Source organism: Rutidosis leptorrhynchoides, chromosome 2, assembly GCF_046630445.1.
Source record: "Rutidosis leptorrhynchoides isolate AG116_Rl617_1_P2 chromosome 2, CSIRO_AGI_Rlap_v1, whole genome shotgun sequence".
NCBI lineage: Eukaryota > Viridiplantae > Streptophyta > Magnoliopsida > Asterales > Asteraceae > Rutidosis > Rutidosis leptorrhynchoides.
In genome coordinates, this window is record NC_092334.1 from 616,456,317 (window position 1) to 616,481,127 (window position 24,811).

General features: G+C 33.8%; 2 protein-coding genes across 8 annotated transcripts; both read left to right on the forward strand.

Annotated features, from left to right (window-relative positions):
* The first annotated feature begins 8,014 nt into the window (after nucleotides 1-8,014).
* On the forward strand, nucleotides 8,015-15,078 carry LOC139893524 (protein NEDD1-like). 4 transcript variants are annotated; one of them, XM_071876690.1, is made up of 11 exons: nucleotides 8,015-8,346; nucleotides 8,455-8,567; nucleotides 8,908-9,168; nucleotides 9,297-9,407; nucleotides 9,682-9,747; nucleotides 9,842-10,063; nucleotides 10,142-10,660; nucleotides 11,103-11,660; nucleotides 12,545-12,724; nucleotides 13,132-13,248; nucleotides 14,572-15,078. In XM_071876690.1, exons 1-10 carry the CDS (start codon nucleotides 8,190-8,192, stop codon nucleotides 13,237-13,239), a joined length of 2,295 nt encoding a protein of 764 aa, XP_071732791.1. In that variant the 5' UTR covers nucleotides 8,015-8,189; the 3' UTR covers nucleotides 13,240-13,248; nucleotides 14,572-15,078. The 4 variants fall into 4 exon arrangements, with proteins under 4 accessions (XP_071732791.1, XP_071732792.1, XP_071732790.1 ...); XM_071876691.1 differs by having other exon boundaries at nucleotides 14,611-15,078; XM_071876689.1 differs by lacking the exon at nucleotides 14,572-15,078 and having other exon boundaries at nucleotides 13,132-13,728.
* An 817-nt stretch (nucleotides 15,079-15,895) lies between these two features.
* On the forward strand, nucleotides 15,896-20,932 carry LOC139893526 (protein NEDD1-like). 4 transcript variants are annotated; one of them, XM_071876696.1, is made up of 5 exons: nucleotides 15,896-16,388; nucleotides 18,554-18,791; nucleotides 18,894-19,120; nucleotides 19,973-20,152; nucleotides 20,546-20,932. In XM_071876696.1, exons 1-5 carry the CDS (start codon nucleotides 16,002-16,004, stop codon nucleotides 20,651-20,653), a joined length of 1,140 nt encoding a protein of 379 aa, XP_071732797.1. In that variant the 5' UTR covers nucleotides 15,896-16,001; the 3' UTR covers nucleotides 20,654-20,932. The 4 variants fall into 4 exon arrangements, with proteins under 4 accessions (XP_071732797.1, XP_071732794.1, XP_071732796.1 ...); XM_071876693.1 differs by having other exon boundaries at nucleotides 18,554-19,120; XM_071876695.1 differs by having other exon boundaries at nucleotides 18,554-19,120; nucleotides 19,973-20,189; nucleotides 20,546-20,626.
* Nucleotides 20,933-24,811: the final 3,879 nt, after the last annotated feature.

Sequence of the window (24,811 nt, forward strand, 5' to 3'; positions counted from 1 at the left end):
AAATATAAAAAGTGTTAAAATTTAACAAATAACTCCTAAATACATTTCTAATAAGCCTATAATTTATATCACTCATTTTTGGATCACCGTTTATTTTTAAAATCACATAAGTTCGTATATAACTTGTTTAACATCCATCAAATGGCAATTGAGTGTTACCGTCGTTTACTAAATAGATTCAAAATCACAAAATATATATTTAATATACTTTATTTATATATATAGATATGTTTTAAATAATAATTATCATAATATCTTATTTTTATTTTATTTTACATAATTAATTTTAATAGCAACGACATATAATATTTAAAGTTATATTTCTAAATTATTATATTTATATATACATATATATTTAAATACACACAAATTTATTTACAATTATCTGTTCGTGAATCGTCGGAATTGGTCGAAGGTCAATTGAACATATGAAATAGTTCAAAAATTTTGAGACTCAACCTAACAGACTTTACTTGTCGTGTCAAAAATATTAAATCGTATCGAGAGTTTGATTTAAAATTAGTCGAAATTTTCTGGGTCGTGACAGTTCTGGGCCAGCATCCTTAAAAAATAGGTGCGAGTTCGAATGCTTATGGGGGGAGTTTTCTCCAAGGTTGTGCCTATGGTATCTTTCACTCTGTGCGGGCCAAGTAGTTAACCTAAAGCATTTCGGGTACGCTTTGCACGATGGACGCGAGGAGTTCCTTCCTAACGCGTGTGTGGGTGGCAAATGAGAGTAGTCGCTGCCGAATTTTCCGTTAAAATAATCACCTTGATACTAAACCGAATCAAGCCCGAGATCTTATTTGAAAGGGAAGATATAGGATAGACGGCCAACCTCCTGGAGAGCGCGATGTACATGGGCGTCTTAGGACATATGTAAAGTGTGTGGTTGCACAGGGCCCGAAAAATTTAAGGGGCCCAAAATTTTGTAAATGCTTTGTAAGTAACTAGAGGGGGTGGATAGTTACTTAATATGATTTTAGAAACTTTTTCGATGATCAATACGATATGAACGATACTTGATATGCGGAAAACACACCTAATCTTACTGTAATATGATTACGTATTCATCCACGGAGAGCAGAGTTTAGGATTAAAAAGTCTAGTAATTATTCTAGAGATTTAAGTTATAAAATGGGGATTTTAATTTAAAACTAATTAACGCAAAGTAAATAAACAAGAATTCAGATGAGACAAGGGTATCCAACTAGAATCAATTCCCTAGGATTCGGATTGCTTCAATTAAAATAGATAAATTATGTGATTAAGTCCAGTTTTATTTTCATAAACCTAGGCTACTTCGGTGTCCCTATGTAACCTCACGATTGAAAGAACTAAACGCAAACCAATCACCAATTATGTTCCTACTTCGGTGTCCCTACGTATTCACATAATTGTCTAGATCACACAAGGTGTTGAAGCATGAGTTATTAATCGTTAATTAACTGTCGTTAACTAATAAATAACCTATGTGACAGGTTCAATGCGAGTAATTCAATCAACAATGGATCTTTCAACCAAGCACACAATCAATTAAATAATAATCATTCAAGATGTCAGTTAGTGAAGGATAAATTAGTGTCCCTTTTTAGCTTCACTATTACCTACTCGATTAATGGGTCAATTGTTATCGTCTACTTGTAGTTTGGTGTCCCTTATACAATTCAACGAATACTGGATCATGTGTCCATAACCTAGCAAGTCTATCAATCACTTAACTGTCGTTAATTAATTAATGGAACTTACAATTGAGGGATTAATCAATGGGAGTAATAAAAACTAACAATCAAGAACATTTATAATTATGTAGAAATCATAAAAATAAGTAATCTATCACCTAGGTTCAATCATCTAGGTGGATACAAGGGAAATTAGCTAGACATAGTCATGATAAAAGCATATAAACACAAGGATAGATCAAAATTCATCATGATATAAATCAAAGATAAGAAAAGAAAATTGCTAATGATTAAATCTTGATACAATAATAATCCAAGTGTTAAAACACCTCAAAATAACCTTGAAAAGCTGAAAAAACCGTAACCCTGGCTAAGAAATTCGTCACCCCAAAAATTGCTCCAGCCGTAAAAAGTCGGATCCTTTAAAACTGATGCGTAAATATTCTATTTATAGATGAATGAAAATTCTCGTACAAGTAAGGCGATGCGCCGCATTGCTTTGTGTTGCGCCGCATTGCTCTGTTGGGCGGTGGAGAATGTTAACACTAATACACGTCGCAACACTCTAAATACGTCGCAATTCAAATTGACGGATTAGAAAGCTGACCAAGTGATGCGCTGCATCACTTTTCTCTTGCGCCGCATCATACCTTTTTTAATTTTAATTGATTTCCAAGTTGTGATGCGCCTCATTGCTTCGAGTGATGCATCTCATCTCTTTTCATGTCCACCATTACGTTTATTCTTTTAACTTGCAATCGGTCAAACAAAATTAGTGTTTCATTATATGACTTTTGAAATATAAGCACCTTGTGAGACCTTTACTCCATTTTTAACTTGAAAAACCACTTTAATAATTGGCGTTAGCAAGGGTACAAACCTGGAACTTAATACTCGATGTTTTGACTCCAAAACACTTGAAAACGACCAAAAATCGCCAACTCTTAACCAAAACACCACCTTGACATAAAAAGCGTTATCTTCGACTAAAATCATCATAAAATCTTCAATCTTTATCATAAAGCCAATGAAATAGAACCCAATATTGCGAGATAATAATGTATAAACTGAGCAATATCAATACTTGATCACGTTAGTCAACTCAAACTAATGTGCGGTGTGTTTATGTTTGTAATGATGCGGAAAGTAAAGTAAAGAACATAAACACAAGGATTTATAGTGGTTCGGGTGGATGTTAACTAATCCACCTTAATCTACTCCCCGATTCACTAATCGAGATTTGTTGCTTCACTAAGAACTTTTCTTCAAATTCGGTGGAGATCCGATTTAAAAGCCTTGTACTTCTCCTTATACAACAAACCTAATCTCTCTATCCCTTTGAAGGATTACCTCCAACTTAGATCAACTTGTCTTCAACTTGGACAAGTATTAATCTCCAATGAGATTAATCAACTCCCTAGTTCCCTTTAAGGAAGATGATAGCTAAGCTAGCATAAGCCTCTAATTACAAAGTACAAAGACTCTCTCTTTTTCGGTGATGACAATCCTAAGACAATTCTAAGGATTAAAACAACACTAAGTAAACTCACAAAGATAAGAATTTGAAAGCAAGTTTACAATGACCCCTTTTATAATCTATGAGATTATAAAACTTCTCTTGCTAAATCACAAACATATGTAGAAGTATTATGTTCTTGTGATTCTCTTATGAATTTGAGTTGTAGCATGCAAGAGGTCCAAGTCTTCAAAGTTCTCCAAGTCTTGCTATTTATATGGAGAGATAAAAGGTCAGCCCTGTCTGCGGCTTGACTCACGGTCGACCGTGGGTCGACCGCACTTGCTTCAGTCCAAAACATATATCCGTTATATAGTCCTTTAAATCAGTTTTGGACATCACTCTTTGGACGCTTTACTTCATTTAACACTGCAAAAGATAACCAACATCATATAAAAGTACTATATGCATTAAATGTCCATTTACCTTGGATGGATTGCTTTGATAGTGACTTATCATGTCCAAAGTGGAAAGTCTAACATTCTTGGATACAAGACATGATAATCACTTGAGGCAATCTCAGTTTTGTCATAATCCTTTATTTGTAATTAACACATTTGCTAAGTCTCTATTGGTTGGTCAACATGTCATTGATGACACAAACCCACTTTAATCACAAAGCATGCTAGTATTCAAATTTGAACTTGTTTGTAATTAATTAAGTGTGTTAATGATGTCTTGACAAATTAAGCATGTAGTAACAATTAAGCATGTTGCAAGACATCAAGTTAATAAAGTTTAAACTTATTTATAAACTTAAATTTTAGACTTAAGCAAACCTATGTGTGTTAATATTTCATTGTCTTTTAAGTTTACTAGATTATGATATTTTACAATTTATCCAAGTAACACATGCATATATTGAAGTAGTCCAAATACTAGTTCCATCTAGTAACAAATAGCAAGACAAGTTTGATATATATGCATATTAACTTATTACTTATTATTTAGCACTTAGCACTTAGTCAAATAATACACATATACTAATAACAAGTAGTCTAGTAATATTCATGTAATGACTAGCAAGAGATAATTAAGTAATCTTAGAATTAAGCATATGGTGATAACATAGCATTAAACTAAGACTAAGAAAGTTTACTTGCAAAGTGGCATTTGCAAGATTAATGTATAAGCATACATTAATATCCAACACATGTACAAAGAAAGAGCAATTCTTGGTTGGGACTTGGTGAGCATCCTAAGTATGTTTAGATGCATTTTAGATGTACATGCTTTCTTATAACACTTATGTGGTATCCTTAATCTAGGCTTAATCGTCATTAAGTTATCATTAGGCGTGATTAACCAAGATTAGTGTTCTAGTGACCAAAACTCCTTTGGGAATGAAGGAGGCAACTATCTTAAGCATGCTGGAACAGGTTTCATAAATAATAGATGTCCGGAAATGGTCAAACATTTTTCGATCAAAATTCGAACAGAAGGTTTCTGCGGTCGACCCACGGTCAGCCGTGGGGTCGACCGTGCATCCCTGATTTCGTAAATCTGGGTGCAGGTCTCCACGGTCTGACCTGCGGTCGACCGTGGTTCAGCCGTATTTCCTGTTTTTCATTTTAGGTTTTCTTTTGATTTTTGGTCTTTTGCTAGATCAAGTGTGGATTAGTGAACTTGATGATTTATGTTAAGATGTCTACCGTCACCTTTAGCTATGTGCATATGTCATCATAAAAACACTTATTTTTATGGGTTGTCATTAGTATAGTCATTAAGCATAATCCCATGTTAACCCTCATTCTCCCCCAACATACTTTATAATTATATACATTTAACCCAAAAAATTAGTGTTAGGCCGAATTAGTCTTGGTTCACAAAGCGGATCAGATCACTTTAACATAAAAAGTAATTAACGTTTAAGAGCCCATTTTTATGTCTGCACTAGACACTCATAATCAGTGAGACGGCCCTGGCGATGTGCATGGACCAGGTGAGTAGGAATGCAACATGCACAAGTTAGCTAATCCCGTCTTATGATTATACTTAATATTTATATTTAGTATAGTATGCTATTATACGATTTATGACAAAAATCATGTGCACTTGAAAAACATATTTACCAAATACATGCATCTTACAAAATAGATAACGTTATTATCATTGTTTATAATCATTTTATTAACAGCGTTACATTATTTAACCACAACATCACTCGCATTTATTCATTTTTTCGGCAATGTCAATCTCATTTATGTTAGAAAAAGCAAAAATCATGAAACTGCTAATGATTTCAATATAGATAAAATTTTGTTATACATGTGTTTATAGTAACGCATTTATATATGTTGAACCGATATATATATATATATATATATATATATATATATATATATATATATATATATATATATATATATATATATATATATATATATATATATATAGGGTGAGGATCCGGAGAGAACTAAGGGTGTGAGAGAACCCAAAGAACCAACACACTCACACCTTCGATCTGCAGACTGTTCTTCAATCTGTATGCAGATTGAAGTTCAATCTGTAGCAGATTAAAAAAAAAAATTTAAAATTTTTTTTACGTGACAGATTGAGTTCAATCTGTACACAGATTGGGTTCAATCTGTAAACAGATTTGGTTCAATCTGCAGCAGATTGAGTTCAATCTGTGCACAGATTGAATTCAATCTGCACAAAGATTGAGTTCATCTACCATATTCACCTTCCATGTTTATCATCATCGTGAATTGAATCATCAAATTGAGTTGAAAATTATATTGAAACAGCATCTAAGTGCAACGAGTAGCAACTTTTGTGAAGGAAGGCAATCCATAACATCAACAAAAGTGAAAAATCAAAGATGAACATGTGCGATGTTCATGAAGAACATGAAATCAAATTTTGCGATTTAGGCACTTGTAGATGTTGATGTACACATGAAAAGTGTTCAAAATGTTGCTATGAATGCTCGAAAACAGTCCATATCATCTGAAATATCCTGATTCGATCCAATTAATTCGTTGACCATGATGAACATCGAGTTGACTTTTCAAATTCGAGAATGATACTGCGTGTATGGATCTACAACTTGAAGATGCGAATTGAAATACGATAAGGATGTCAGTGAAAAATAACATGGTGCTATGGGTTCTCTCCCACCCTTGGTTCTCTCAGAATCCTTTCACTATATATATATATATATATATATATATATATATATATATATATATATATATATATATATATCATAAAAACCCGTATATAAATACTCATTATATTATATTATACCTATATAAAAAACCTTATATTATATTATTATATTATATTATATTATATTATATTATATTATATTATATTATATTATACTATACTTATATACTAAAACACACCCGGATTTTTGTCGTTTCATTTGTTTTGGATTGTCGTTTTGAGTTTTCGTTCACATTGCAATCGGCCCCTTAACTTCGGCTCAATTTACACAACGATCCCTCAAGTTTACACTTTTCCAGGGGTAGAAAGTGTAAATATATAATTTTATCAAAATAAAAGAAACTAATTCCACCCGAATTTATAACGTGTCCTATCTTCTCGCTCGATGTGAGTTAAATTTTTCCGAGACCACCGTTCAACTCGAAAAAATCTAACGAACCCTACGGGACAATATATACGCGAAACGGACACTTCTCAAAAAACGCTAAACACCTCGGGCTATCTTCAATACATATACATACACTTATAATAAACAACCCAAACTACTTACATCATATCGATGGTGATGTTTCCATTTTTTACACAATCTTCCCGACGTTAAAAATGCATATGCCATTAGGTATACTAGGTACTAACGACGTGTATTCAAAAACACCCGTAGCAAAGCGTTTTTATTTTCGTAAATACATAACGCTACGTTAACTATGATTATGTAACTCGAAAGGCACCGCGGCATCGCGCGGGCCACTTTTCTAGTTTTAACTATAATCAAGCTGAAGTGTGTATGTGTAACTGCTTTAGTCTAAACATTTATTAGTACTTCCTAGACGTATTCTTACATCCAATTCCACAAAGAATTTTTTCGTAGATAAAAACATGCATACATGATTCGTAATATAGCGATGAACTTGCAATCATCACAACGGAGTGGGCAGCGGGGATGAAGTATATACTTAAAAAGTTGGAGATAAGAGGATGTACTAGAAGTTAAGGACATATTTTAAAGATGCATTTGTTTGGTAAATATGTTTTACAAACGCATGCATATTTTTGAAGATGTTTTTGGTTGGTAAATATGTTTTACAAACGCATGCATCTAGTCGAAACTACAAGTATTTGAACAAAAATCATGTATGTATTATTTGAAAAAAAATTAAACCCGATGGGCTACTTTTGCCGAGGTAGGTACAAGCAAAGTTGCAAAAATCGGAAAAATCGGCCGAGTTCTTACCGACAAATCGTTTTGGAGTTTCTGCCGAGTTCTCGTTTTGAAATTGGTCAACGACCGGTTTAATTAATCAATGACCGATAAATTAAGTTTCTCGGCCAAAAATCGGTCAAATCTCGGATATCATAAAAATTATACCAAAAGTCAACGAAAATCAACTGCCGAGTTCTCCCCAAGTTCTCCGAGAATTTTAAGAAATTGTCTCGCCGAGAACTCTCCGAGTTCCGATTTCTTCAACCTTGGGTTAAAGGTTAAAGGCCCCGACCCTCACTTTCTTTTTTAAATAAAAACATTTTTGAAATTGAGATTTTTCTCTCTTTTTATTTTTTATTTTATTTAGGGTTTCAAATTCAGTTCCGAACAAAAATAAACTACTCCGTATAATAAACACAAATTCATTCCACTTCTCTTTCAAAATCATTCATTTCATATAATCATCATCATAATCACATCACTCTCATATTAGTTTAATTAAATTTAAATTCATTTTCAAATAAAGTTGTTTGACGTTATAATGAATCACAATTCACACGACTCATGATTAAAGTTAGTTAGCTCCGGCATCACATCAAAACCCTAAATTCAGTAAATGAACTTTACGGATCCAGCAATGTCGCTATTGGCCGCTAGTGGTGGCGACACCGTCAAACTTTTTGACGTTTCCATGGATCCCGGCGATCCTTGTGTTCTTACTCACACACCTTCACCTGGTTCTCATGTTAATTCTGTTAAGTGGAATCATACGAGTAAGTTTTAATTTATACATTCTAATTCTATTAAAATTTTGTGAACAAATTTCAAATATTACATTTATTTGATAAATAAATGTCTTACTGTAATTATTTTGTGAATAGATTTGGTGGTGGCAAGTGCTGGTGATGATAAAAAGATATCATTATGGCGAAAAAATGGTCAAAGTATGGGTTCTATTCCTGCTGCAGGCACTGACAGTGGTGATAATATTGAGGTGAGGTTATATAATTTGAAACGCCTCTTGATGTTGATACTGTAAATGAAGTTAATCTTGTATTTAGTATGTGGTTAATTTACGAGTTTGCGTGTTTATTGGCATGTGAAGTTCTTTAATAAACATATTGCATAACATAGTGATTTAGTTATTAACCTTGAATGATAGAAGGTAGAAGCTTGCTCTCTCTTAATTTGCATCATCTTCATTACATTTCAGTTATGTCGACATCCATATATGTAGTCTTTTGTTATGTATGTATGTGTTCTTGTCTCTTTTCTTAATTGTGATGGGAACAACTAATGAAAACGTAATATAACACAGATGTAAACACTTGCAGGAGTCTATATATACTATCAACTTTAGTACCAAAACATCTCGATACATTTGTTCGGGTGGAAGTGGTCAAGTTGTGAGAATATGGGATTTGCAGAGGATGAGGTGTATAAAGTGGTTAAAGGGTCATACAGACACAATAACTGATGTAAAATACAATTGCAGAGATGAACATTTAGCTTCTATTAGTCTTTGTGGAAATCTAATTATACACAACCTTTCATCTGGCGCAAGGCCTACTGAACTTAAGGATCCAAATGGGCAGGTGTGTCTCTGGTTTAACTTTTAGTTATCACAAAACCATTTATAATCTCTTATTTCTTATTGTGTGTTTTTGAATTTATATACTTTTGTTCTGATGTACTAGATGTTTGTATGATGGTTCAAGCTCAGGTCTTGAGGGTGCTTGATTATTCACGGATTAGCAGGCACCTTTTAGTGACTGCTGGTGATGATGGATCTGTTCATTTGTGGGATACAACTGGTCGCAACCCAAAGCCAAAGGTGCATCTTTTGAAATGTCCATTTTGAGAATTTTTCTCTTTCCGACTTCTTGCTTTTATGAAACAACAAAAATAAACAAACTACTTTATATATGTAGATATACTGTAGATAAAATAGAATAATAGCTTTAAAACGAATCTTCTAAAGATTAAAGGCCCCTACTAAACCATTTAGATGTTTTATGTTAACATATTATTGTTCATATAATAAGATGGAAAATTAATAATGCTTCATATAAACACAAATCTTACAATGATCTTAATCTGGCGTGCAGGTTTCTTGGTTAAAGCAGCATTCTGCACCAACAGCTGGCATCAGTTTTTCACCGTCCAATGATAAGGTTTCCTTTACATTGCATTAACCTGTTTACGGTAGAAAATAAGTTTTTTAGTGGATTAAGAAGATATTGCATGTAAATTTTTGACTGTTTGCAGATGATTGCTAGTGTTGGACTAGATAAAAAGTTATACACTTTCGACTCAGGATCAAGAAAACCCTCATTTTGCATTCCCTACGAAGCACCTTTTTCTTCAGTGGCATATAGAGACGATGGATACACACTGGCAGCTGGAACAACTACTGGGCAAGTGGTATTCTACGATGTTCGTGGTAAACCACAACCATTTACTGTTCTTCGTGCTTATTCAAATTCTGAGGTAAATCTTTATCTCTCTCTCTTTCTTTATTTACTATGTTTTGCAATTTGCAATTCTTATTATATTATCTTTCTGTAGGCCGTCACAAGTTTGTGTTGGCAAAGATCGAAACCTATATATGTAAATGAAAAAAATTGCACACCAGATACAGCTTTAATGGGTGGTACTGTGGATGATTCAATTGTTATGCCGGACCCACTTCCTTCTGCAGCCCTATCTGCCACTTCAACTGCCGGGTCCCGGAATTCTATTCGTCCGGGACCTTCTCCGGAGTCTGCCAACTCAGCAGCCGTTAGTGCTTATGATCCATCTGCAGGTGAAGAAACGCCATTGAGAAGCTCACTATGGGCCGGTGGATTGGCTAGATTACATGCACCACGTGGTTTTAATTACAAAGATGACATGGAAGTGTTTTCACCACTTGTAGAAGTACAACCGATTACACCGTCTTTTGATAAGTTATTTGAGGGTACCAAAAATGAATTTGAGAAGAAGACTTCTCTTTTGTTTCCTTCATCGAAAAGATTCCCTCTTGCAACGGATGTGGGTAGTGATCCTCAGTCAATATTTGACTGGAAGCCTCCCTCAACAACAACGGTATACTTTTTGCTTGTTATCCACGTTAAATTATTCTTTTATAATGGATATCACTATGAAATGAAATGTTAGTAATAACTTGAAATATAATTTATACGCGAAACTTTCATGACAAACACTGTTTTCACCCATAAATAAGTTCACACTTTTAGGCAATCTTGCAAATTAGTTCATTTCCGGTCACCATATAGGATAAAAGGCTAACATGGTCAAAGTTAGGGACACGCATTTGCCATGTTGTCATTCCGGGTAAACCGATCAGTTTACTCTATAATTGATATTCTATTGTAGTCTGAGTTTTTTAAGGGTGGAAAGTGTTAACCCTAACTAGAGATCACATCCAAGGTTATTCCTTTTTTATGCAATATCATCTATTTTAACCATCAAACTTATTTAATATAGCCACTTCTTAAATTAATAACTTGTTTAAACATTCACACAGGATGAAAGCCGGACTCCCATCTCTCAGCCAATATCTTTTCCGATAAAAACTGATGATCCTTCATCCATTACTCCTCCAGAAGCTTGGGGCGGCGAGAGGGTGTCTGATAAATTCGGTCGTCCACGTCAGCAAGAAACACTACCTTCTCGGCTTGCAACATTGAAATCTTCTTCCAGTATATCTTCGGGATCCATGATGACTGGACTTCAGGATCTAAGTTTACCATCAAGTCAGACGGGTCTTAATTTCCGAATCAAGGATAACTCTTTTACTCAAGAAAGCCCTTTAACATATTCCGATGTCCCGTTTGGTTCTACGTCCGTCATTAAAGGAAATTTGGAATCTTCTGGACAAGCGTTGACCCAAACTCGTAGATTTTCAAGTTATGCTGAGAGAATAAGCACTAATCCATCCTTTAGTGACGGGACGGTTAGTGTTGTGGGGTCCCCAAAAGTAAATAAAACAGAAGCTGAAACAAAAGAAGAGCATCTAAGTAACTTTTCACCAAAGAAGGAGACTTTGGTTGTCACGGAATCTGGAATTCCTCCATCCATGAATGTAAGATATTCGTCATATTCGTCATACACACACTTTACAATTGCTCGTGATTACTTTTATAAAACTGGTCGAGATTTGCTTTATGGAACTTTGGTTTTATAGTGTTCCGGGAAAAAATTTTGTTTGGTGTTCGAGTGTTGATAGGTCAAATAATTGGCTATATAAATATTATATCTGCTGCTAATTTGATTCTGTGAGGTGGGGTAAAAACCGAAGTAACTCAGTTACCCCTTCTTTTACCCAACTTTAGAGCCCTTTACTTAGTTATATACATTTCTCACAAGACATAGTTTTTGTTGTTATTGATGAATTTCTGTAAATATACAGTTTTATGTGTTATAAACACTAAGAGATACATAACAAGACATGCCAACAAAACTTTAAAATACACTTTTTAGTGCACAAACCACTTTTTTAAAACAATTGATTATTACAACCAATTATCTGATTATTTTCACGTCAAAGGACAAAGATGTGGCTATACACTTATTTCTACATGTGGTGTTTACTACAATTGATTTTGTGGTTATGATAATTTACTATCATCTAATGATCAATCTTCAAAACATCACAAGATGGCCTAATGGTTGATATCCTCATAATAGCTTCCAGGTTCAAAGCTCACTAGTAACACATTTGGGGTGGCTAGGGAGAGTGTCGGAAACGGTCACGGGATAACCCATTAGGCTGCATACATCTGAGTAAAAATATTTGCCTTTCTGGGGTAGCCTGCACATGGAAAAACCTTATATGTTTACCTTGTTTGCTTAACAATCAAAGAATCCGAACACCCTCTTAATTTGGTACGGTCATTTTTATTGTTTTACGCAGCACAATGTTTTCTTGTACATGCTATTATATGCTGATATGTTGATTTCTTATAGGGTACGGATTCACAGCCCCATAAAACACCTTTGCAGCCCAACTCAGAGCAGGGATCTTCCTTTTCACTTCAACTGTTTCAAGGGACACTTGATGAAGCTCTTGGTTCTTTTCAGAAATCCATTCATGAAGATGTTAGAAATCTTCACATTGAAGTCTTAAGGCAATTTCATATGCAGGAGGTCTGTATATATGCGTGGATAGCTTTAGATGTGGCAAAATGGTGGGTTGGTTAACGGGCGAAACAGGTCGGGTAAAATTGACCCAAAGACACACGCACACACACATATTTTAATATAAGTAAAAAAAATGTACTTTAGTTGAAATATTTAGGCTGCTTTATTATTAATTATTAATACATGAGATATGATTAGCCTGTTTAAAATAAGTACGAAAAATGTATTTAGTTAATCAAAATGTACCGGTTTTGCCTTATTATTAAAGAACACGTTGAGTGGCTTTGGACTTGCTTAATTTGTTTGGCCTGTTAGAGATGAAACACAATCCGAATTGATCATATCATAATAGGGTAATTTTACTATACATTATTTTATTATATTTTGCCACTCATGATGTGTTCTTCCTGTAGATGCAAATGTCAAATGCAATGAGCTCAATTTTGGAAACTCAGGCGGAGCTTATGAAGGAAGTTAAATCGTTACGTAAGGAGAATCAGGAACTTCGGCAGCTTTTGTGAGCATTAACTGTACGGTGTGCGTCTTCATTTTTATATTGAGTGTACTTTTTAATCACTGTATTTGGATTTTCATTGCAAACTGACCATCTTATTGTTAACAATTTAATCAACACAAAATGGCTTTTGAAGTTTCCAAAAAAGTAAGGGGATTTGGAAAAATACGAGTGCTTTTTTTTTTTTTTACTACAAGAATGATGGTCCGTTTGTAGGCAAATCTAAGTAGAATGGTTTGAAACGCCAATTGCTCTTTTTAAATGTAAGCAATTGTTTTTTTTTTTTCTTCTTATTTTATTTGTGTTTAAGCTGAGGTTCCTTTGATACTGAAGAAGGTTTTTTATTGGTTGCATTGTACCTGAAGTTGTAGTCTTGGGTTGTAGTGTCAAAAGAGAAGTAAGTCAGGTTTGACTTTATTCAGCAGAGTGATAGAACATGTATAGGATATGACCCTTGATTTGCTTAAAGTTAATGAAAATACATGCTTATGATTCATTTCTGAATATGGAGGTTGTAGAATGAAATAATCTCTTTTGCTATTATTTAGAAACAAGAAACAATAGTATGGTATGTTTATCCATATATTTAGTGGTATATATATATTTGGGGGCAGGATCAAAGGAGAAGTAACCAATCGGGGGGGAGTGGGGGAAGCAAAAAAAAAAAAAAAATTCGTTTTTTTGAATTTTTTTTCCGGCATCAAGATCACACGAAAATATGAACATTTAGAAAAGACACTTCGTGATGAATGTTATTATTTAGGCGGGAAAACGATCGACAAAAATGACATTCAAGATAATATTGTTCGTGAAGAATATGAACGTTTTTTTTTCTTCATGTTTTGTGAAGTAAAATTTAGCCCGATTTAGAGTTTAGGGTTTAGGGTTTAGGGTTTGGTGTTTTGGGTTTATTCCATAAACGCAAAACACCAAACCCTAAACCCTAAACTCTAAACTGCTCGTGTTAAAAACTCAATCTAAATCCTAAATCTAAACCCTAAATCTAAACCCTAAACCCTAAATTTCTAAACCCTAATATCTAAACCCTATGAACCCTAATATCTAAACCCTAATAGCTAAAATCTCAACATACGCTCGAAAAACATGATAATTGTTATATATTACTTCTTCGAGCGTTTTCCCGCCAAAATAAAAATATTTATCACAAAGTGTCTTTATTAAATGTTCATATTTTCATCCCATCTATAATGTTCGTGAACAAAGTTTTTTCAAAAAACGAAGAAAAAAAAAAGATTTTGCTTCCCCCGCTTCCCCCGATTGGTTACTTCCCTCTTGATCCTACTACTATATATTTGCACATGTTTTTTCTAAACTCTAGATGTTACAATTCACATGATTTGAATTTGGTTCATTCAAGTATATGCTGAAAGTCTGTTGAAAGAAATGTGCTAAACGAATCCGGACTGGTTGGACTTTGTCAGATCAGAGAAGCCTTTCATCTTGATCATGTAAGCAGGTTAATCTTGTAATGAGATTGTTATGATTCATTGTTCGTGAGAATAGGCAGTAGCAAAGTACGTATACCGGCCAAAACAATATTGGAGTTTGTACGATCCCTTGAAGGCCATACCAGCGTGATATTGCTGCTCAGCTGGAGTTGAACCAAGAATTCAAGAACGGCTAATTAAGTTCAAGTCCAGTTTAACCTTCAACCAACTCTAGCTGTGTAACTTGTGCATCATCTATTGGTCTTTGGGGTAGATTATGTCATGAATGTGATGTTTATTTGGTACAGTACAACGAGGTTGCATTTTCCACGCACTGTTAGTACGTTATATATATAGGAGTTTGTACCATCCCTTAGTTAAAATAAAGGAAAGTGTCAAATTTGAGTGTTAAATTTGTGGTGGGCGATGTGCTAATATATAACTTGTATTTGGGTATATATTATTAGTTTATAAAATATATAAAGTAATAATATATAAAGTTTAATGGTGAAAACTAATTGGTTAAAAAAATTCTGACACCGTTCTTTTTTTTTCCCGTCAGAATCTTGACTAACGGTCATTCAATGTCAGATTTGATGCCCCGTTAGGCGGCCGTTAGGAGCGTCAAAGGGCGTCAAGTTCGTCCATGTCATCTAACGCCTCAAATTTGACGCATGATTAAAATTGGTCTAATGCATAAACAAAAAACTACATGTCCTAATTTCTTAATTCCACAAGTTTTATTTGAAAAAAAAAAAGAACATAAACATAAAGGAGAGTTTTTTAAAAATGGTGTTCCTGAATATTTTAAAGAGAGAAGAGAAAAGGAGAAGAAAAATTATGTCTAATACTCCGTCCGTCCCATTCGAAGTGTCCACTTTAACTTTTTTCGGTTTTCCTTATTCAACTTTGACTTTAGATATTTTTGTCGGTGTTATATAATATTTGACGAAAGTTATATCAATGAAAACACAATCAAAAGTTAAAGTGGACACTTCTGGTGGGACGGAGGTAGTATTGTTTTTAGTCGTTTTCAAATCTTTTTATTTGTTTTCTTTCCCACTAAAAAACTTAGGAACAGAAGGGTCCGTTTGAATTACAAAATTCCTATTTTTTAAGAGATTAGAAAAATTCCAAATAAAAATTAATTTTACCAGATATAAAAATATACGGAGTAGTAAAGCTTTATTTTCGTTCTCGTAAATTAGGGTTTATTTTCGCACTCCATTTTTCACTCGAATCTCGATCAAATGATTCATGATCATTAATTCTAAATTCCTAAAACTTCCATTTCGACACTCAATCAGACAACCGTAATTCAATGGCGCAATCATCATCCTACACCAGCCTGCCTACTAATCACTTGCCTGCAGGTTCCGTTACGGAGTCTGCCAACTCAGCATCCGTTAGTGCTTACGATCAATCTGCAGGTGAAGAAACACCATTGAGAAGCTCACTATGGGCCGGTGAATTGGCTAGACTACATGCTCCACGTGGTTTTAATTACAAAGATGACATGGATGTATTTTCACCACTTGTAGAAGTACAACCGATTACACCGTCTTTTGATAAGTTATTTGAGGGCATTAAAAATGAATTTGATAAGAAGACTTCTCTTTTGTTTCCTTCATCGAAAAGATTACCTCTTGCAACAGATGTGGGCAGTGATCCTCAGTCAATATTTGACTGGAAGCCTCCATCAACAATGGTACATGTTTTGTTAATTATCCATGTTGGTTTACTTTTTTGGAATGGATATCAATATGCGATATGCAATGTAAGTAATAACTCAATAAATAAATATGACACTTTTTTCACCCATAATTAAGTTTGAACCTTTAGAACCCCAACGGGGCCTTAGTGGTTGGATACTTAGAGAGTCGGGTTCAATCCTCACTAGCTACATTTTGGGGCTTGTTTTTCAAAAAAAAAAAAAGTTCGCACTTAGGCAATCTTGCAAATTAGCCCGGTCACCGTATCGAAGAAAAGGTTAACATGGTCTAAGTTAGGGACGTGCCTTTGCCATGTTCTCATTCTGATGGGTAAACGGGTCAGATTACTCCATAATGAACAGTGTTGTAAACGACGTCCGTTACGTTCATTGCGATGCCCGTTGCAGCGTTTTGAGGATTAGCCCGTCTTCACCCCATCCCGTCTTCTAATAAGTCGGTCAAAGGTCAAAAGTCCGGTCAAAAGTCAAATTTTCAGTTAAAATCGGTCAAATCGATCACGTAGTTTATTGTTATTTTTTTTTTTTTTTTTTGTATTATATTATATTAATGATAATAATAGCTATTATAGATTTATACGTACAAACTTGTTGAGTTTTTTTGGCTTTAAAATATGTGTGTGTATATATATATATATATATATATATATATATATATATATATATATATATATATATATATATATATATAGTGGTAGGATCAAGAGGGAATTAACCAATCGGGGGGAAGCAAAATTTTTTTTTTTTTTTTTCGTTTTTTGAAAAAACTTTGTTCACGAACATTATAGATGGGATGAAAATATGAACATTTAGTATAGACACTTTGTGATAAATGTTTTTATTTTGGCGGGAAAACGCTCGAAGAAGTAATATATAACAATTATCGTGTTTTTCGAGCGTATGTTGAGGTTTTAGCTATTGGGGTTTAGATATTAGGGTTTAGATATTAGAGTTTATAGGGTTTAGATATTAGGGTTTAGAAATTTAGGGTTTAGGGTTTAGATTTAGGGTTTAGATTTAGGATTTAGATTGAGTTTTTAACACGAACGGTTTAGAGTTTAGGGTTTAGGGCTTGGTGTTTTGGGTTTATGGAATAAACCCAAAACACCAAACCCTAAACCCTAAACCCTAAACCCTAAACCCTAAACCCTAAACTCTAAATCGGGCTAAATTTTACTTCACAAAACATGTAAAAAAATCGTTCATATTCTTCACGAACAATATTATCTTGAATGTTATTTTTGTCGATCGTTTTCCCGTCTAAATAATAATATTCATCACGAAGTGTCTCTTCTAAATGTTCATATTTTCGTGTGATCTTGATGCCGGAAAAAAAAATTCCAAAAAAAACGGAAAAAAAAAAAAAAAATTTGCTTCCCTCCATTTCCCCCCGATTGGTTACTTCCCCATTGATCCTGCAACTATATATATATATATATATATATATATATATATATATATATATATATATTCGGGTCTAGTTATTTAGTCGACAGCAAGCGTCGATTTATTGGCGACTTGACTAACTTTAGAGCCTAAATTAAATTTCAGGCAGGATTTAAAATCCATGCAAATTTGATTTTACCATTTTCATGGCGTCTCAATTTATTTTATTTTATTTTTAAAAACTTTTTCCTACTTATTGGCCGGAGGTCCACTCGGAAGCAATCTCTTTATCCGTCGAATAGAGAGAGGGATGATTTTCTCTACTTTTGAGAGTGTTTTCACCCTGGGTGGAGAAATGACTTGCCTTTATTCTCGGTTAGTGGAAGGATTGTCTACATCTCACCTCCTCCATACACCACTTATGTGGTATTGGCTTATGTTGTTGTTGTTGTTGTTGTTGTATATATTTATATATATAAAAGTCAACGTCAGTTAACGTCCGTCTTGACCCCCGTCTCAACGTTTTAAGGTCCCGATCGTCTCGATCCCGTATCGCGTCTTTTTCAACCTTGATAATGGATATTCTATTGTAGTCTGAGTTTTTGCAAGGGTGGATAGTGTTAACCGTAACTAGTGATCATACCCAAGTTTATTGCTTTTTAATGCATATATCATCTAATTAATATTATTAAACCATTAAACTCCTCTAGTATAGCCACATCTTAAATTCAATAACTTGTATATATATATTCACACAGGATGACAGCCGGACTCCAATCTCTCAGCCAATATCTTTTCCGATAAGAACTGATGAACCTTCATCCATTACTCCTCCAGAAGCTTGGGGTGGTGAGAGGGTGTCCGATAAATTTGCTCGTCCACGTCAGCAAGTAACACTACCTTCTCGGTTTGCGACATTGTCATCGTCTTCCAGTATATTTTCGGGATCCATGATGACAGGACTTCAAAATCCAAGTTTACCTTCAATTCAGACAGGTATTAATTTTCAAATCAGGGATAACTCGTTTAGTCAAGAGAGCCCTTTAGCATATTCTGATGTCCCGTTTGGTTCTACGTCTGTTACACTTGGCATGCAAGGCAATTTGGAATCTTCAGGACTAGCGTTGACCCAAACTCGAAGATTTTCAAGTTACGCTGAGAGAATAAGCACTAACCCATCCTTTAGTGACGCGACAGTTAGTGCTGTTGGGTCCCTAAAAGTAAAGAAATCAGAAGCTGAAACAAAAGAAGAGCATGTGAGTAGTTTTTCATCAAAGAATGAGACGTTGGTTGTCGCAGAATCTGGAATTCCTTCATCCATGAATGTAAGATATTCATCATACGCACGCTTTACAGTTGCTTGTGATTACTTTTATAGAAGTGGTCGGGATCTGCTTTATGGGGCTGATTAGTTGGTTTTATAGTGTTCCCAAAAAAAAAAAAAAAAAAAATTCTCGTTGGTGTTCGATTGTCAATGGGTCAAATAATTGGTTATATAATAGTTGCTGCAAATTTGATACTCCGGGGGTGGGTTAAAAATTGATGTAACTCAGTTATCCCTTCTTTTCACCCAACTTTAGAGCTCTTTACTCAGTTATATACATTTTTCTCAAAACATAATTTTTGTTGGTATTGATGAATTTCAGTAAATATTCAGTTTATGTTTCAAACACTAAGAGTTCTATAACAAAGACATGCCTGAACAAAACTGTACAATATACTTTTAGTGCACAAACCGGAGTTTCTTTAAAACAATTGATTATCTTTAAAGCTCACTAGCAACACATCTTGGGTGGCCAGGGAGAGGGTCGGAAATGGTTACACGATAATTCAGTTAGGATACGTACATCAGAGTAAAAAAATCTCACCCTCCCTCCCTTGGGTTACCTGAATAGGGAAAACCTCATTCATTTAGTTGAACCATCGCAGTATAGCCTAATGGTTGGGGTCCCAATATCCTCACAAGAGATCTAAAGTTCAAATCTCGCAAGCATCATATTATGGGATGGCTTGGCCCAAGGAAAGGGTCGGAAACGGTTACGGGATAACCCAGTTAGGCCGCGTACATCAAAGTAAAAATACTTGCCTTTCCCGGTACGGTCATCTCTATGGGTTTACATGTCTCAATATTATCTTCTACATGCTATTATATACGTTGATATGTTGATTTCATGTAGGGTATGGATGCACAGTCCCATAAAACACCTTTGCAGCCTAACTCACAACAGGGATCTTCGTTTTCACTTCAACTGTTTCAAGGGACACTTGATGAAGCTCTTGGTTCTTTTCAGAAATCCATTCATGAAGATGTTAAAAATCTTCATATTGAAGTCTTAAGGCAATTTCATATGCAGGAGGTCCGTATATATGGATAGCTTTAGATGTGGCAAAATGGTGGGTTGGTTAACTAGTTAAACAGGCCTGGTAAAATTGACCCAAATACACACACACACACACACACACACACACACACACACACACACACACACACACACACACACACACATTTTAATCAAAAGTTACAAATTCTATTAATAGGATTAGTTTGTTTAATTTAAGTAATAAAAATTTACTTCAGTTGAAAAATGTAGGCGGCTTTATTATTAATACATGATACGGTATATGATTAGCCTGTTTAAAATAAGTTCTAAAAATGTATTTAGCTAATCAAATGTTTAGGTTGCCATCTATAGGGTATTTTTACAATACATATAATTATTTTCGTATCTCACTTTGTGTTCTTCCTGTAGATGCAAATGTCAAATGCAATGAGTTCAATTTTGGAAACTCAGGCGGAGCTTATGAAGGAAGTTAAATTGTTGCGTAAGGAGAATCAGGAACTTCGGCAGCTTTTGTGAGCATTAACTATACGGTGTGTTTGTGTTTGCTTATAAATTGAGTGTACTTTCAGATCATTGTATTTGGTTTTTCATTGCAAACTGACCATCTTGTTAAAAATTCAACACAAAACGACTTTTGTAGTTTCCAAAAAAGTAAGCTGATATGGAAATTTATGCTTTTTCTTTTTGCATTTTTACAAGAATGATGGTCTGTTTGTAGGCAAATCTTAAGTAGAATGGTTTGAAAAGCCAGATGCTCTTTTTAAATGTAAGCAATTGTGCTTGTTTTCTGTTTAAGCTGAGGTTCTTTTGATACTGAAGCAGGGTTTTTATTAAGCAATTAGTGAATTTGTATAGGATATGACTCTTGATTTGCTTAAATTTAATGAAAAATCATGCTTATGATTCAGTTCTGCAACTAACCCTAGCTTAGAAACTTATACATCTATTGGTCTTTGGGGTAAGATTATGTAACGAATGTGATGTTTGTATGGTCCAGTGCGGTGAGATTGCATTTTCTGAAAACACTCCAGTTATGTTATATTTTGAACAGATCAAACGATTAACTAAGAGTTAAACATGTCCAAATTCACCAAAGTTGTCGGTGCGTAAATCTAGTGTACAAAATAGTATAAAAACTTCATTAAAGAAAGCTATACAAACATACTTGGTTCTCTACTTGGCCACTAATAGTTAAATTATCCCAATGATAAAATGTACAATTCAAAACTCAATCACTAGACAATACATTAGCAGTGGAAGAGAATCGGGAAGTCTTTCTTCGATCATTATATATAATCTTTCTTTGAATTTTAGATTCAAATATTTCAAATCTCTTACAAAATTCTCTAAACAAAATAAAATAGCACAATAGAAAGGTAAATTAGTAACAATTTCATCCATCTTTTCATATGATTAAACGGAAATTTTTTTCAATAGAAAGAGTTTGACCAAGTGGTTCAATTAATTAACATGGCCCAAAAGAAAAGTAACATAGTAAAAAGTTACATGGCAAAACGCAAAGAACCTATAGATTTTGACTTTGGTCCCTAAATAAATTCGACCTTGGTCAAAATAATACTCCATACTATTTATATATAGACCATCTTTACCCTGAAGGGGATGATGGGCGTGTTGCTGGGTGGGGTGGGTTGCTTGATGAGCGTGCTGACATACCGATGTGTAATGGGGTGGAGTGTTAAGTGGCATGTTGGGTGATGTGTTAAAATCTGATTGGAAGTTTGGTGAAAAGGGGGATAAAAACTAATTAAAAAATAATAAAAAATGCAGCACATGTTCAACATCTCCCGTCCTCACTTGATGCACTTGGACCAACACACACCAACACGCCTTGTTATGGCGTGTTCGGTGGCGTGTTGGCCAACACACACCCCCAACACACACCCCCAACACGCCTTGTTAAAGGTGGTCTTATATTTATATACTATCTAAAAGACAAAACACTATTTCACTATTCATCAATAGTAACCAGGAGTATTTTCGTCATTTCACTTTTTTTTATCTCAAACGATAAAAGAAGCAACTTTCGTAAAAGAACCAACCCTTCAATGTTACCAAAAGATGTCGAAAAAAAAATTCTTTTTTACAAAAAATTCAACTACCTTTTTTTTTTTTTTCCCTCAACGATAAAAGAGACAACTTTCATAAAAGGAACAACCCTTCAATGCTATCAAAAGATGTTGAAAAACATTTTTTTTTACAAAATAGATCAACTAACTTTAAAAAAAAAACAACGCTAAAAGAAGCAACTTTCGCAAAAGGAACAACCCTTCAATGTTAGATGTCGAAAAAAATTCTTTTTTACAAAATAGATCAAGACATTTTTTTTTTTACTCGCATTCAAAACGGAGCCCCCGGCGCGAAGCGGGGGTTCCACAACTAGTTCTTACCATTTTGTCATACGTTACGCTTATTAGTGAATTGTACATCGTTATTCTTATTTATTTAAAGAAGTGAAGACATATTTCACATTTTTGAAATTGAGTATTGTTGTTGTCGTTGTAAAAATAAACAATAAAGTTGGGACAATCAAAACAGAAACAACGGAAAAATAATTGAGTAGGAGGAAGTAATGTTTTCGTGTCATAATAAATGTTCGTATTATTATTATTATTATTATTACTAGCTTAAGACCCGCGAATTCGCGAGACTTTTTTAAAGGTCAAGTCAAATTTTTATTTGTTTCATCAATAAAATTTATATAGTATTTGTTAGATTGATTAGTAAGCAAAACAATATTAGAAATAATGATCAATAATATTGCAAAACCAAATAACACAAAGTTGTAAACCATAATATCATAAAAAAGCAAGACTTTGTAGTTAATTTTTAGGTCGAGTTTCCCACAACCTACTCATGATTCTAATATCTTAACGTGTTTTTGAATTGTATAGAGAGTGAAAGCCGTTTGCTTTATTATAAGTATACTTTGGTTCTGTTTTAAGGTAATGATGTCGTGCGAGGTGTATATAAAATAGTTTATATTTTACTAGGAAAAACTATTAAATACGATACAATTTTACACAAGATATTTATTTATTTATAGAATGGATATACTTAAACCTTGCTACAACACTTATAGGCAGTGTACCTAATCGTACAGTAGTGTAGTTTTTAGTAAGTCCGGTTCGTTCCACAGGGAAATCTTTAAACAAAGCTCAACGCTATATTAGTTTACTTTTATAAAAATACAAACATATATATAAGTAATATTATTATTATAAAGGGGGGTTTTTACCGTTTAATGACCGGTTTGTCGATTTTAAGACTTTAGTCGCAGTTAAAACCTAATGTAAAATATAAAATAAATACAAGACTTAAATTAAAGCGTAAAGTAAATAATGATAATGAAATTGCGAATAATAAAAGTGCGATAAAATAAAATTGCGATAATTAAAAAGTACGATAATTAAAAGTGCGATTAAATAACAATAAATAAAAGTGCGATAATTAGAAGTGCAATTAAATATAAAATAAAGGAAATTAAATATGAAATAAAAGAATTATGCTTATTTAAACTTCCGTAATCATGATGTTTGACGTGTTGATTTTAGTTTTATGCCCATGGGTTAATTGTCCTTTGTCCTGGATTATTTAATATGTCCGTCTGGTTTTTGTCCATAACAGTCCATCAGTCATAAATATAAATTGCAAGTGTCCTTGTCAAATTATTATTATACCCGAAGTTAAATATTCCAACTAATTGGGGATTCGAATTGTAACAAGGTTTTAATACTTTGTTTAATGAATACACCAGGTTATCGACTGCGTGTAAACCAAGGTTTTACTACTTTGTTAACAATTACACCAATTACCCTTGAATGTAATTTCACCCCTGTTTTAATTATTCTAGTGGCTATTAATCCATTCCCATGTCCGGTTAAATGAACGATTATTCGTACATATAAATACCCCGCCCATCGTGTCCGATCGAGTGTATATGGTAATTTATAGGGACGCCCAATTGTAAATCTTTATATTAACATTAACAAACTTTCATTTAGTTAAACAAATATAAAGCCCATTAATAGCCCATAGTCTAATTTCCACAAGTGTCGTTCTTTTGTCCAAACCCCAATTATGGTACAAAGCCCAATTACCCAATTTTAGTAATTAGCCCAACATCATGATTACTTCGTTTTAAATAAGCATAATAATAACTTAGCTACGAGACATTAATATAAAAAGGTTGAACATAACTTACAATGATTAAAAATAGCGTAGCGTTACACGGACAGAATTTCGACTTACACCCTTACAACATTCGCTAACATACCCTTATTATTAGAATTAAAATTAAAATTAAAATTAAAATATAAATTATATATATATATATATATCGTATGAATGAGAGAAGAGAGAAATAGAATATGAAATTTGATCAGAATTCGGTTTGCTTTATAGCCAGAGTTGAATTTTGGGGCTCCGCGACTCGCGGCAAAATCCCCTTCAAACTCCGCGAGTCGCGGAGGTTAATTTTACAGCTCAGTCCTTGGAGTTTTCTCTGCCGACGGTTTTTAATATATATATATATAATATATATATAATTAATATAATTAATTATATATTATATTATATTTATATACATAGTTAACTTGTAATTTTTAGTCCGTTGCGTCGAGCGTTAAGAGTTGACTCTAGTCCCGGTTCCGGATT